This window comes from Phytophthora cinnamomi (assembly GCF_018691715.1).
Source record: "Phytophthora cinnamomi strain GKB4 chromosome Unknown Contig104, whole genome shotgun sequence".
Taxonomy (NCBI): domain Eukaryota; phylum Oomycota; class Peronosporomycetes; order Peronosporales; family Peronosporaceae; genus Phytophthora; species Phytophthora cinnamomi.
Genome location: NW_027151037.1, coordinates 427,331 through 440,070, shown reverse-complemented (window position 1 = coordinate 440,070; position 12,740 = coordinate 427,331). Strand labels below are relative to the sequence as shown.

General features: G+C 49.2%; 2 protein-coding genes across 2 annotated transcripts; one reads left to right on the top strand and one right to left on the bottom strand.

Annotated features, from left to right (window-relative positions):
* Window positions 1-3,152: 3,152 nt before the first annotated feature.
* Window positions 3,153-3,593, bottom strand: IUM83_05973 (ars-binding protein; the record flags this gene model as incomplete). The annotated part of the gene is made up of 1 exon (XM_067930140.1): window positions 3,153-3,593. One exon carries the CDS (start codon window positions 3,591-3,593, stop codon window positions 3,153-3,155), a length of 441 nt encoding a protein of 146 aa, XP_067782733.1.
* A 7,235-nt stretch (window positions 3,594-10,828) lies between these two features.
* On the top strand, window positions 10,829-11,917 carry IUM83_05972 (DDE superfamily endonuclease, CENP-B-like; the record flags this gene model as incomplete). Its single annotated transcript, XM_067930139.1, has 2 exons — window positions 10,829-11,681; window positions 11,760-11,917. 2 exons carry the CDS (start codon window positions 10,829-10,831, stop codon window positions 11,915-11,917), a joined length of 1,011 nt encoding a protein of 336 aa, XP_067782586.1.
* Between the last annotated feature and the right edge of the window lie 823 nt (window positions 11,918-12,740).

The following is a 12,740-nucleotide window of genomic DNA, read 5'->3' as shown; positions in this document are numbered from 1 at the left end:
CAAGAAGCTCAGGCTTGATGAGATTTGGGAAAGGATTTTCGTTACTAAAGGCAATATACCCACTATCGGTATCCATCTCCTGATACTGAAAGTCAAATCTATCGAAGTAAAAGTCGATGCAATCGTAGTAAAATTGTAGCATACGTAGCTTAGCTAACTGATATATGGCAATAGAAATATGGATAGGATTGGTAAGCTTGATTCGTCGTTTATGCTTAACTAACTCAACAGTCCCATTGGAAAACTCCGTTTTTGATAGGTGTGTGAAATGCTCGATAGACTGCTTAATTTGCTTCTCATCATTCAAGAATTTAATTTCCTTTTGCTTGCTCATATCCATGCCAGAGCGACCGAAAGCGGCATTACCGACAAGCTTCATCATATCAGCAATCATAGCTTTGCTACCATCAATATCACTTTCTCGCCGTGCAGCAGACACCTGCTCCATGAATGACTTGAAGGGTCGATGACTGTGAGCCTTGATGAAGTTATACGTCTTAGTAATAACTAATCCATGCTCCAGATACCACTTGAGAAGAGGTGTATGGATGAGGATTTGCTTGCCAAAGTAGCTCCCAATAAACTTGCGCCCTGCTTTAGCCATGTTCTTACCTCGTGTTTGATTGTAGTCAAACATATGCTGACCAATGACTTCAGCTGTCGGCTCGATCTCAATATTCTTGAAAATGGGGGTCATCTAACTAAAATAGTCTTTTAAGTGGTCTGGAGTTTCTATATCGCATTCAAGAAAACCAAAAATCTTATCGTCTTTGATATCGTCAATGATCGTTTCGTAGGCGTCAATAGTAGTCAATCGTCCGCAAGGCATCTCATTGCCTAGACACCACAGGTATAGAGCGTTAGCATCGTATCCAATAAGCTTCGTACACTTTTTACCACCAGGACCACGAAGTTTCGCCTCATTACGCGTTGCATAGCGATTGAAGATGATTGATGGTCCGCCGGCGATATTGGCCTTCATTTTGTAATAGATGTCTGACTCTTCCTTATCGATAGAGAATACCAATCGATTGGAATTGTAATCGAGTAGCTTCTTGTATCTGAAAGCCCTAATATCCATGTCCTTGCGTGCGACGTTGCATTCAATGCAAGTAATCATGACATTGTCATCGATATGCCCGAGCTTATTATTGATACGATCGACTGAAACAATCTCTTCATTTAGCTTGCAATAGCATAGGGCACAGAGATACCTCTGCTTCTTCATTACCTTAGTGATGTGATCTTTCGTCATATCGAGTTCACGTTTAGCTTCCTTGTCTTGAGCGATATAGTCTTGGAAACGCTTCGCAGGGAAGACGAATGATTCAGCCGGCTTCTTAGGCGGAAATTTGAGCTCACTCATTGTAGTCTGATACATGACCTTTTCGCTCAAGCCTGGCAGAGAGACACCATCACAGAACATATCCAAATCGAATCGCTTGAGTAGCTCACGATGCTTTTCGATTGCCATCACGAATGGGGCAACGTCGAGGTTGTTATACCAGATGAGAAGGTCCTTGATGGTCTTCATTCCATAATGCCCCAAAATGAACTGTAGGCGGGCATAGTCCTTATCCTTGATATTGATCTTGCGCCATTTGCTGTAGAAAGCTGATTTAGGTGGAAGCTCAGTCTCATTGAGAACATCATATCTGGTGGTGTATTCGTATGGGAAACACCTTTAGTCATATCACAGACACAACGAATGCTATCAGCACATTTACAGCCACCGAGATAAGTTGTGAGATACGTATCAAGAGATGTTCCTGCTGGAACATAGTTGATGATACAGTCTTCCCTCCCAAATCTGAACCCCCCCTCAATCGATATGATATGATAAGTGATCAGATTTTTCATTTTTGTCGTCCCCCGATTGTTGTAATAGGAGTTTCCGATACTAAAGCAAAGCACTCGATATTCCCTCTCAGTACTGATAAGTGATAAGTTCTGGGACCAAATATTATCTATATGAGACAGGTTTAAAGTGGTGCGTGATTGTTTGCTGCTTTCTAGACGCGATCGACTTCACTCTTAGCTCGAGCAGGCGGCGAGACAGATAACGGCGAGTAGGAACCACATCGTCGTTCTCACCCTCCTTCGCTGCAAAGTATTGCAGAATCAAGTTGGCAGCTTCTGCAAACTGTCCGTCGGTCGGAGCTTTTATCGGGAGTACTACTTCGCGGTCGCTGCTGTAGTCAGGGTCTTGGTAGACAATCGGATCGCAGCAAAAGTCCACAATCGTGTCATCACTGTAGTCGTAGTGAACTTCATTCTCGTCGGCCGGAGAGAGCAAGCTGTCAATTGTAATTTCCGTCGAGAGCTTCAGCAAGTTCATGCAGGCTTGGATCTGCTCGACCGACGTTTTCTCTTCAACTTGAACACTTCGAGGATAGGGGCGGACAACATGCGTAGAATCTGAAGACAATTTGCAATGCCTCCAGCAATTTACTATAGTCGAGCGAGGAACTTCCTCCCATGCTTGCCGCACCCACTGCATTGCCTGCAGAACATCCACCTTGTACCAGTCCCGCTGTGCCTGTCCAGACAGTTCAACGGCGTGAGCAAGATGTAGCCGTATGTAATGAGCCTTAAGACAGCGAATTACACCAGCATCCAGCGGCTGTAACACCGACGTTGTGTTGGGCGGGAGGAATAAAATTTCCAAATTCGACAATCGATATGCCGCGTGCGACGAGGCGTTATCAACAAGTAAAAGGATTTTTCGGTCCTGGCATATCATCTTCGTGTTTAGACTAGTCGTCCACTCTCGAAATACAGCGCTGGTCATCCACGCCTTCTTGTTGGAGTAGTAATAGCGAAATCCAAGTTGTAGAGGTGTCTTCTTGCGAAATGCGCGCGGCTTCTTCGCCGTTCCAATGAATAGAGGCTCGACCATATCAGTCCCCGTCATATTGACCATCAGGCCTACTGTTATTCTCGCCTTGTCCTGCTTGAGCCCTCTAGTGCCGCCATCTTTGCGGCCAATCGTCTTTGAAGGCGCGCGTCGGTAGAACAGGCCCGTCTCATCGAAATTGTACACGTCGGTCGGTTCATACTCGGAAATCTTGCTTAGAATAGCCGGAAGCTCGCGAACCACCGCAGCGTGATCAGCGGATGCGGCTTCACCGTGGAGACTAAGACCCTGGAAATCATGACGGCTCTTGAACGTGGCCAGCCAGCCGTTTGAGAACTTGGGGGGGCTCCGCCGAGCTCTCGCTTAGCCCTCCCCGCTGCATATCGACGAAGAGGCTCCGGGCTTTGGTTTGGATGAGATCGTCGGAAATGGGGACCCGGTTGCCCTGCTGCGCGAGTACCCAGAGCTTTAGGGCCTCGTCGAGGCCAGGGTAGCTGACGACATGATTCGTTTTGCGGTCGTCGCTCACCACGGCATCAAGGATCTCGGTGGAACGTTTGAGAATACTGGAGATTGTTGCCTGTGCAGGGGCCTTGGACAATTGGAAGTGAACGCGACACCACTCTCTCAGCTCGTTTTGCGTGAGCTTTGGCTCGCGCACGTGCTTTTCGATCAGCTGCCGCTTCTCCTTTTGAGTAAGGTTTCCTGTGCGGAGCGTGGTTGTCTTGGATGGCATGATCGCGAGCTGGGGTGCGAAGAATGGGTGTGGGTGTGGCGAACAGGGAGGGATTCTTGAGTGAGAGGCTCTCACTGAGAGCCAATCATGCTCCCTTCTGAATATGATAATTTGCCAAATATGATAACTGATTGAGCTGGCCTGTTCTCCCGTGATAATCATCTGTGGGAGGGAAGACTGTATCGAGAAACTTATAATCGTCAGTCGATATGGCCATGTAGCCACCATTTTTGATTACCTTATCGACACGGCCTAAGACTTCAAACAAATCGGTTTTGATCATATTGATATCATAGCTCCCACTGTTGAAACCGAGAACAGGAACTTTCTGAAGAATACCCAATCGATGCTTAGTTTTCTTATTGATGAAGCAGTCGCAGGAACAATCAACGAATTCGGCCAAATTCGAAAACATTCCGGGTTTGATCCAACGGTGCAGATCCTTACTGAAGAATGTGTCGGTAAGTTCTTCGCCTGGAATCATAGTCATGCCAAGCGATTCCATTAGAGTAATAATCAGTTTCTCATACTTGCTGACGTTGTAAGCAAATATGTTGTCCCTAACCACTTTGATGTAGCACATCATATCAATAACAAGCTGCTTCGGGTCAGAATTGACAAAGCACTTAACCTCCCGTGTCAAGCTGTCGCAAACGCTTGCTGAAACAGGAGCGTGTTCATTGAAGAATTGAGTTTTAGCTTCCTTATCGAAGTCTTGAGGTGCTAAAATGGTTTCAAGATCGAATACGATGAAATGATCAATGTAATGATTTACATTCTTCACTTTATAAGACTTCAGAAGCGACTTAATGGTGTTAACGTTAGGTTGATAGATCTTAGGGGCCTTAACAAATGATCCGATATTGATCTTATCACACTTACACTTACTGTGCTCCCTCAATCTGATGCAGTTATCAAACGTCATCTTACAATCGGGACAAACATATCGAGACTGGACCTTGTCTGGGCTTGTAATATAGTGTGCGTGATTAGCGTGAGATAAGATATTGATCGTATCTTCGAACTTACCGTCAGTTGGGCGAAAGTTCTCAACAGCTCCTGTCTCTTCATCGTATGTATACACATTAATGTTGAGATTGAAGCACTTCTCAAGGTTATCAAACTCAAGGAGGTCGATAGGCTTAAAGTTCTTGTAGAGACTGAGAGAGTATTCAAAACCCTTGAACTCACAGTATTTCTTGAAGGCAGCTTTGACCTGGGTCTGAATTTTCTTGAGTCCTTCTTATCCGAGAAATGATATGCAAGGCAATGGAATACGCACTTGTTGTTAGTCTTCGTGAAATTAACGATATATTTATGTTTCTTAATGAATTCAGGTACGAGAGCATCGCTGTCTCCAAGAGCATGATCGCGGTAATCGATTTGAATCAGAAAGCCTGAGATAGCTTTGAGCTTGACACCTGACTTCGGATATTTAAGTCCGTCGGCTAATATCCGAAACAATTTTTCGAGCATCAGCACGGCTATTGACGGTGAATGACCTGTCATACACCGCCGTGTTAGCAATGTTTGGATAGAAGTAAAATTCTTCATCACTGACTGGGTCATAAAGCGTAAAACCCAGTGCGATGTTGATCTTATAAGGCTTAGGCTGATTTAGAAGCACGTTTTCGAGTTTATCATCGAATTCACTCGTTGGGATGTATTCATACAAGTATCTCTCACCATATTTCTCCTTCTTGAAAATGTATTGCGTGTCGAGTTTGTAGTCGAGTCAAAGTTGTTTCGTGAGCTCATCGATCGAGACATTGTATTGCTTGGCAATGAGCTTCATATTCTTGGGTAGGCTTGGTTTTCCAATGAAAACCATTTTACCAGTGCGTCCACGCACCTTCAAACGGTAAGAGGTTCCCCATTTGATGGGCTTAATATCGAGTCGGCGTAGTCCTTCGAGTTCGTATCCAAACATAGCTATATATGGGCGGCTATATTTCGTCGCGTAAAAATGTCTTTATATTAGTTTGATCTTCGCTTAAGATAGATTTTTATATCTGATTGATGACAAAAAAAATGAAACTAATTAATTCGATTCCTTGGTTTCGTTTGCTGTTTGCGCTTCCTTGATTGCTCTACGCCTGTCACGACGTCGAGCATTGATTTTGTCTTTGTTAGCAGTATCATATACCTTCTGCTTGGCGACGCGAGCTTCCTTATTCTTTAGATATGAGCGCCTCATATTCTCTTTGAGGCGATCCTTGTTAGCTTGGTAGAATTCCGGAGTATAAGTCATGACTGTCTATATATTATTGAATACTTTATATCAGGTTCGATGAAAAAAAAATATTTACAAGTTATGTGTGCTTCAATAGCCACGCTCTATCCATTGCTGATAGGTGTCTTCTTTCCCTAAAGGGGTCAATACCATGCTTCGGGATATGGTATTCAGTTGTAAATGTTTTATAATCCGGATGATGGCTCTCAATATGACAAAATGGCTTATTATGTGCCTTTTTACATTTCCTGCCTGAACTTAGAATAATATATTCATACATAATTATGGTTGGATCGTTGGATCGTACATATGATTATTTATATTTTTATATTTTATCTATCAGGATGGATCGTTCTTTATATTTGAAATACTGGCAGTCATTTGTGCATTAGCTGAAACAATATTTAGAAGTATTGTAGCGTCTGAAAAATAAGAGAATGCTCCTTTGCATCAGAAGGTATCGAGAGGTCTTGCCCATTTTTTTTACTACTTTTGGTATTCGACGGTTATATTACCTGTAGGTGGTAAAATATTCAATGGGAAAAAACGGGCGGTCATTTGTGGTATAATTCAACTACTTACGCTGGCAAGATCCGCCCGCTGTCACAACTTCTTAAGAAAGAAGCTGTGTGGAATTGGACACCCGATTGCCAAAAGGCATTCGATGCAGTCAAGCGGGGCTTGCCTGAGGCGGCGATCTTGGCAGTGGCTGACCAAGATCGCCCATTTCACGTAGTGTGTGACGCATCCGACTTCGCGATCGGATGCGCGTTGATGCAGCACGATCACGAGGGCCGTGATTGTGTCGTCTACTACCAATTGCGTCAGCTGAAGCCTGCTGAGCGCAACCATCCCGTACATGACAAGGAACTCCTTGCCATGAAATACGCACTCGCAAAGTTCCGAGTGTATTTGCTTGGAAGTAGACCGTTTGTGGTCTACACCGACCATGCGTCACTGCGCACTGCAGTGAAGTCACCACACATATCACAAAGAATGGCGACGCGGCTCTCATTCTTTGCGGAGTATAACTTCCGGGTCGAATACAAACCCGGAAGATTGAATGTGGTGACCGACACGTTATCACGTCGGCCGGACTATGCAGAAGCTGCTGACGTCAATGCCATTGACGTCATGCGATCGAGCAAACCCACATCGTCTCTGTTGGACGATGTGAAGGCCGCGTACGCGCACGACGCGTACACGAAACTCTTGCTGGCCTATGGCACAGCACCTTCTGACAAGGCTCGTCAGAAGTTGCCCAAGCACCTTCGTGCGCGTGCACACCGATATCGGGTGCACGACGGACTGCTTCTTTATAATGCAGTCGACGACAACGCGGACCACGTTGTCGTGCCAAATGACCATGACCTGCGACTCAGGATCATGTACGAATATCATAATGCTCCAACTGCGGGACATTTCGGACGTGAGAAGACATACGTCCTTCTCACGCGCGACTTCTTTTGGCACCACCAGTATAAGTGGGTGCGCAAGTACGTCCGTGCTTGCGAGGTGTGCCAACGCGCCATTCGCACAGGCTCCTTTACAATCACTACCGACTCCGTCGGAGTGTTGGAAGTCCATGTCTTTGGACTTCATCTTTGGTCTTCCCCCGGACAGCGGAGGGAATACCGGTGTTGTGGTCTTCGTCGACCGCTTCAGCAAGATGGTACATCTTGCTGCGGTGCCGGCAGAAGTGACTGCGAAGCAGACGGCCCGTCTGTTCGTTGACATGGTGTTCAAACACCATGGCATGCCGACCGACATCGTGTCGGACAGAGACCCGCGCTTCACAGCGCACCTGTGGCAAGAAGTGTTTACACTTCTTGGGAGCCAGCTTTCAATGTCGACTGCGGATCATCCGCAGACGGACGGCCAAACCGAAGCGCGTGAATCGCGCGCTCGTCGATATCTTGAAGAGCTACTCTCACTCGTTCCAATACTGGAGCGAGTGCTTATCGATGCATGCCTCGACCGGGCATACACCGTTCTACGTGAATGCCATGCGGCATCCACGTCTACCGCGTTTACTCGGAGTGATGGCTCCCACTTTAAGTGGGGGAGGATCTACGACTGCAATACAGCAGCCGCAGAAAACCGCTGACACTAGCACAGTGTCAGCTGCAACAATGGACAAACCACATGAGTCTGCGCAGGGCGCAGACTCCCCCAACAACAAGGCCAACGACCACGGGTCTGCGCAGGGCGCAGACACCGCAAAGAACCACGCAGAGGCCGGGCCTCTAGCGGAGAACGAGCTGAATGACTTCAGCTCGGATGCAATCAACTTCATCACCAAAAGACAAGCCGTAATTCGGTTTGTCCAAGATGCAATAGCAGCTTCTGTTGACCAACAGAAGCTGAACGCAGACAATGTGGGCAGAGACAACACAAATGAATTCAAAGTTAGTTCATTGGTTTTGTTAGCTACGCAAAATCTGCCTAAACATGCAGTTTCGGATTTCGGAGCAAGCAAGCTTGCTCCGCGCTTCATCGGGCCGTTCACTATGTTGACACGGCACGGCAACGCATACACGCTAGACATACCGTCGAGCATGCGCCTCCATCCGACCTTTTACGTCGGACGGCTGAAGCCATAGCTGCAGCACGAGCCATCTAGCTCGGCTGACCCGAAGCCTCGGCAGGAGCCGAGCCAGAAGCGGAAGCCTTGGCCTCGGCGACGGGCAGCCTCTCCTCCAGCGCGCGGACGCGCAGGAGCAACCCCTTCATCTGGGTCCCCAGCTCGACCTGGATATTCGAGGCGGTCTGCGAGACCGCCACGACTTGGGCCTTCTGGTTCGCCAGCTCCTGTTTCAGGGCGGCGAACTCAGCGCCCTGCAGACGCTCCACGGCGGTCACCCGGTCGTGGAGAGACGTGTACCGATCAGCCCGGGGCTGATCATACCCGGGGCGTGTTCCCACCCCCGCCACCGCCGATCCGTGACGCCCGCGGCTCAACCCGCTGGATTGTTGAGCGGATTGTTGACCATAGTATCCCGAAAACGAACCCTCAAGGGGCTCGTTTTCGTATTCGTTGGAGAGGATTTCCTCCCCATCAAGATACATGGGAGCCGCGAAACGTCTTGCTGGAGGACGTTCCGGAAATGGTGAGGGCGTACGAGGAGCAGTACGCGCTGGTGCAGCAGAAGTAGTACGAGCGCTGCGATCATCGCTAGCGCCCGAACCCTCACGTGCTAAGAATTTAGCACGGAGCTCTTTGAGACTCTCGGGCACACGGAACGACGTGTACCCGTTCAGATCGCGGTCGCTCAAGCGGACCGCGCCTGGGAAGCACTTCGCGCACTGAAAGCCCTCGGGCACAGCGCACGGCACATTAGCCTCCTCCGCAGCAACATGGAGTTGCTCCAACTTTCCACGCTTCGAGTACGTCTCGAAGCGATCACGCCCTTGCTTAATCCGATCACGGTAAGCATTCGGCTTCTTGTTGAAGTTCTCAACAAAAGCATTCCAACTTTGACAAAGTGGCTGCCACTCGGGCACTTTGCTGCGAGAAGATGTCTTCTTGCTTTGGAATCATCGGAGCTCATGGAAGAGTCCGATGTAATAATCGCGCCTTTGATGCGTTTCAGCATCAAAGTGCAGCTCGGCAGCCACAGCGTCATCTTTGATGGCGCTGCATACGTACAGCGGCACCTCATTCGGAGGGACCGAGTTCCCATACCGGTCCGTGATCTCGGACGCGGACGGCATCCACGGATCGCGCGCTGCAGGCGCAGCGCGCGGAGTACTGAGAGCCCCAGCGGAAGCGAGTGGGGTATCGCTCTCAGTTCGCGAACGCTTCGAGCTCGAAGCGTCCGATTCGTCCCCTTCCCGCGGCGAATGTTCTTAGCGTGGAGGTCGAGCGATTCGCTCGACACTGAGTCTCTGCGCCTTGAGGACGAGTTCTACTCCCCATACTTCGCCTTCTGGCGTTCGAAGTAGTCATCGATGGAGAGATGACTCTCCACCGTCTTCGAGTTCTTCTTCTGGGGCGCGCTCATCGGTGAATGATCGCGGATTTCTTCTCCAAACGCGGAGAATTGACGAATGGTCAATTCAGAAGATTGACGTGCGGAGACCCCGCGCGTCTAACCTTAAGGGGGGATGGTGTAACGGGGTTACACGTACAAGTGGCTACAAGCCACTTGTGAATTTAACAGATAGGATATCTGTTAAAAGTTTTAGATACTTCCTCACCTTGGTGTAAGTCACACCAATGGATACATTGAAGTGGGCCACCACAATGAGTGGTCCACACCTACCCAAAGATCCTATTGGTAGAAAGCAACATCTTTCTACCAATTAGAGACGTGCATATTGGCGGGGCTCTGACAGCCAGCCGCTGTCAACCCCTTTCATAGATGATAAAAAGTTTTAGCAGATTTAGGAGGAAGATCAATTTTCAAACAATACAGTTCTCATTTTACCTAATCTAAGTCACTTGGAGTCTTATCTGATTTAAATTATATTTGTGTATTCAAATATAATTAACTCAAGTAATTACTAAGTACTTACGCTTCCTCATACACGTACATGTAGCGCAACGTGTAAGCAAAAGTAACGGGAATTCCCGATTAATACCCTCTACCCAAATAGTACCCTCTCAGAGTAACCCGGTAGTAACCCTACAGTAACTCACGTACCCTACCCTGCTCTGATGACCAGTCATCTTGTTACACCTCTCTTCACTATAGAACGCAGCCCCAGCCATTCACTAGCGCTGCCTGCACACGTTCGCAGCACCCCAACACCGCCTCATTCGGCAAAATGCCATCAAGAATCCCCATCAGCAATTGGCGCAAGCAGCAGGTTCTCCGCTGGATCGAGAGCGAAGGCTGGCCAAGTTCCTACCCGAGCCATCTGGCACTTCCGTGCGCAGGGTTTGAAGCTGGACGGTGGCAGCGTGCGACGGTGGTGGCGCGACCGTGAGAAGCTGCTAGCAGCAGACCCAAGCATGCGCCGGCTTCCAGGTGGTGGTCGGCGTCCCCTTTCGGCTGCCATGGAGGACGCCCTGTACGACGAGATCGTCGCCAAGCGGCTACGGAAGGAAAAGGTTACGCGCGCCTGGATTGGTCACATGGCCAGGGTGATGTATGCCTCTCACCACGATGACGACGCTGTGTTCGGTGGCTTTGCAGCCTCCCCACACTGGATCACCGGCTTCATGCGCCGCTACGGCCTCTCCTTGCGGCGACGCACGAACCTCACCACCCTGACGGACGAGACGCTCGTGGAGCGCGCGGTTTCCTACATGAAGTTCCTACGCAGCGCTGTCCCTGCCATGGACTTGAACCGCACCATCCTGATGGATGAAACGGCCGTGTACTTCGAAGATGCGCGCAACCAGACTGTGGACATAACCGGCAGTCGCCACGTTGTGGTACGCTCCACGGGGTTTTCGTCCATGCGCATTACGGCGGTGCTGGCTGTATCGGCCACGGGCAGAAAACTTCCACCTCTTTTGATTTGGAAAGGCAAAGCCTCACCCACTTTTGCTAAAATTGGTGGGGTGTACGTGGCTCATCAGCCGCGCGCATGGGTTGACAGCACGTTGCTCAAGCGCTGGATTGATCTGGCTTTTCCGCTGGTCGACATGCGCGAAGGAAAACATCTGGTTTGGGATTCGATGCGCGCTCACATCTCCAAGGATGTGAAAGCGAAATGCGCGACTCGCATGATCAACATGTGCGTCATTCCTGGGGGCCTCACGCCCTATCTACAAGCAGGCGATATTGGTATCTACAAGACGTTCAAGGATCTACTCTACATGGAGATCAACGCCTGGAAGGAGAGCGACAAGGTCGAGTACACTCGCTTCGGCAACCCGCGCATGCCGGCGGTGGCTGTGGTTTGTGAGTGGGTAAGGAAGGCATGGCGCGACACTGACAGCAACACTGTCATTAACTCAGTCTCTGCTGCTGGGTTTGCAGACAGCTACCTGGACTGGCACGTTGCGAAGCACGACGTGTATGGTGAGCAATTCTGTACAAGCTGGGAAACCGCTGACGAGGACCACGAGGATATGGACGACTTTAACCTGGACGAGCTGCACGACGCTCTTGATGATGCTGCACTGATCGACGAGTAAGCTAAGGTAGCGATGTAACCTTTTGGTAATACAGAGTAACCTTTCGAGATTTTGTGAGGGGTACTATTAAATAGTGCCCGGGGTATTATTCCGTAATTTCCGTTAGTGAGTCAAGTAAGACCCACTACACGCGGGGCCTTGCTTGAGAGGGACTTGCGGGGAAAGAGGTAAAAGTGAGAATGGATTAGCTTATCCTCGTGCTGCTAGAACCAGCTTCATCTAGTCATTACCTAGCATCATTCGTGGGGTTCCCTCACGTAGTCCGTGGGTTGCCATTCCTCAGTGGATGGCTTAGTGGATGGCCAGTGGATGGCAACCATCCACTCTTAGTCGTGTCAGTCTCCCCTTCCTGCTGTGATGATGTCGGGGTTCGTTGATGGCACGTGGGGATTTGCAGTCTTGCTGAATAAAAATTGGCCGGCGGCGGTCCTTCCTTGGCCATTTTTCCTTAATGACTGGAATGAGTTACTCTAGCATATAACGCTTGATTACCTCGGGATCGCTCGATGTGATGTTCGGGATGCTCACAGCATCCTTGAGTCTGTTCTTGCCTGCGCGCTGCGCAATGTACTCTTCTGTCAACAGATGCCGATCTTGCCATTCCACACCACACAGACTTGCGTAGCACTCCCAGATTGCAACTATCGTGGAGCAGTGGCGGCCGACCGCAGCTGTGCATGCGCTGAGAGCTCCGAGAGGCAAAACACCGTCAACACTTGTCTTCAGCAACCTGTCGACGATAGCCCTGCGTTCCATGTCTGTGAGGTTTGATGTGGGCGCAATCGCAGCGTTCATCCACGTCGTGCGTGAGAATGGCGGTGTC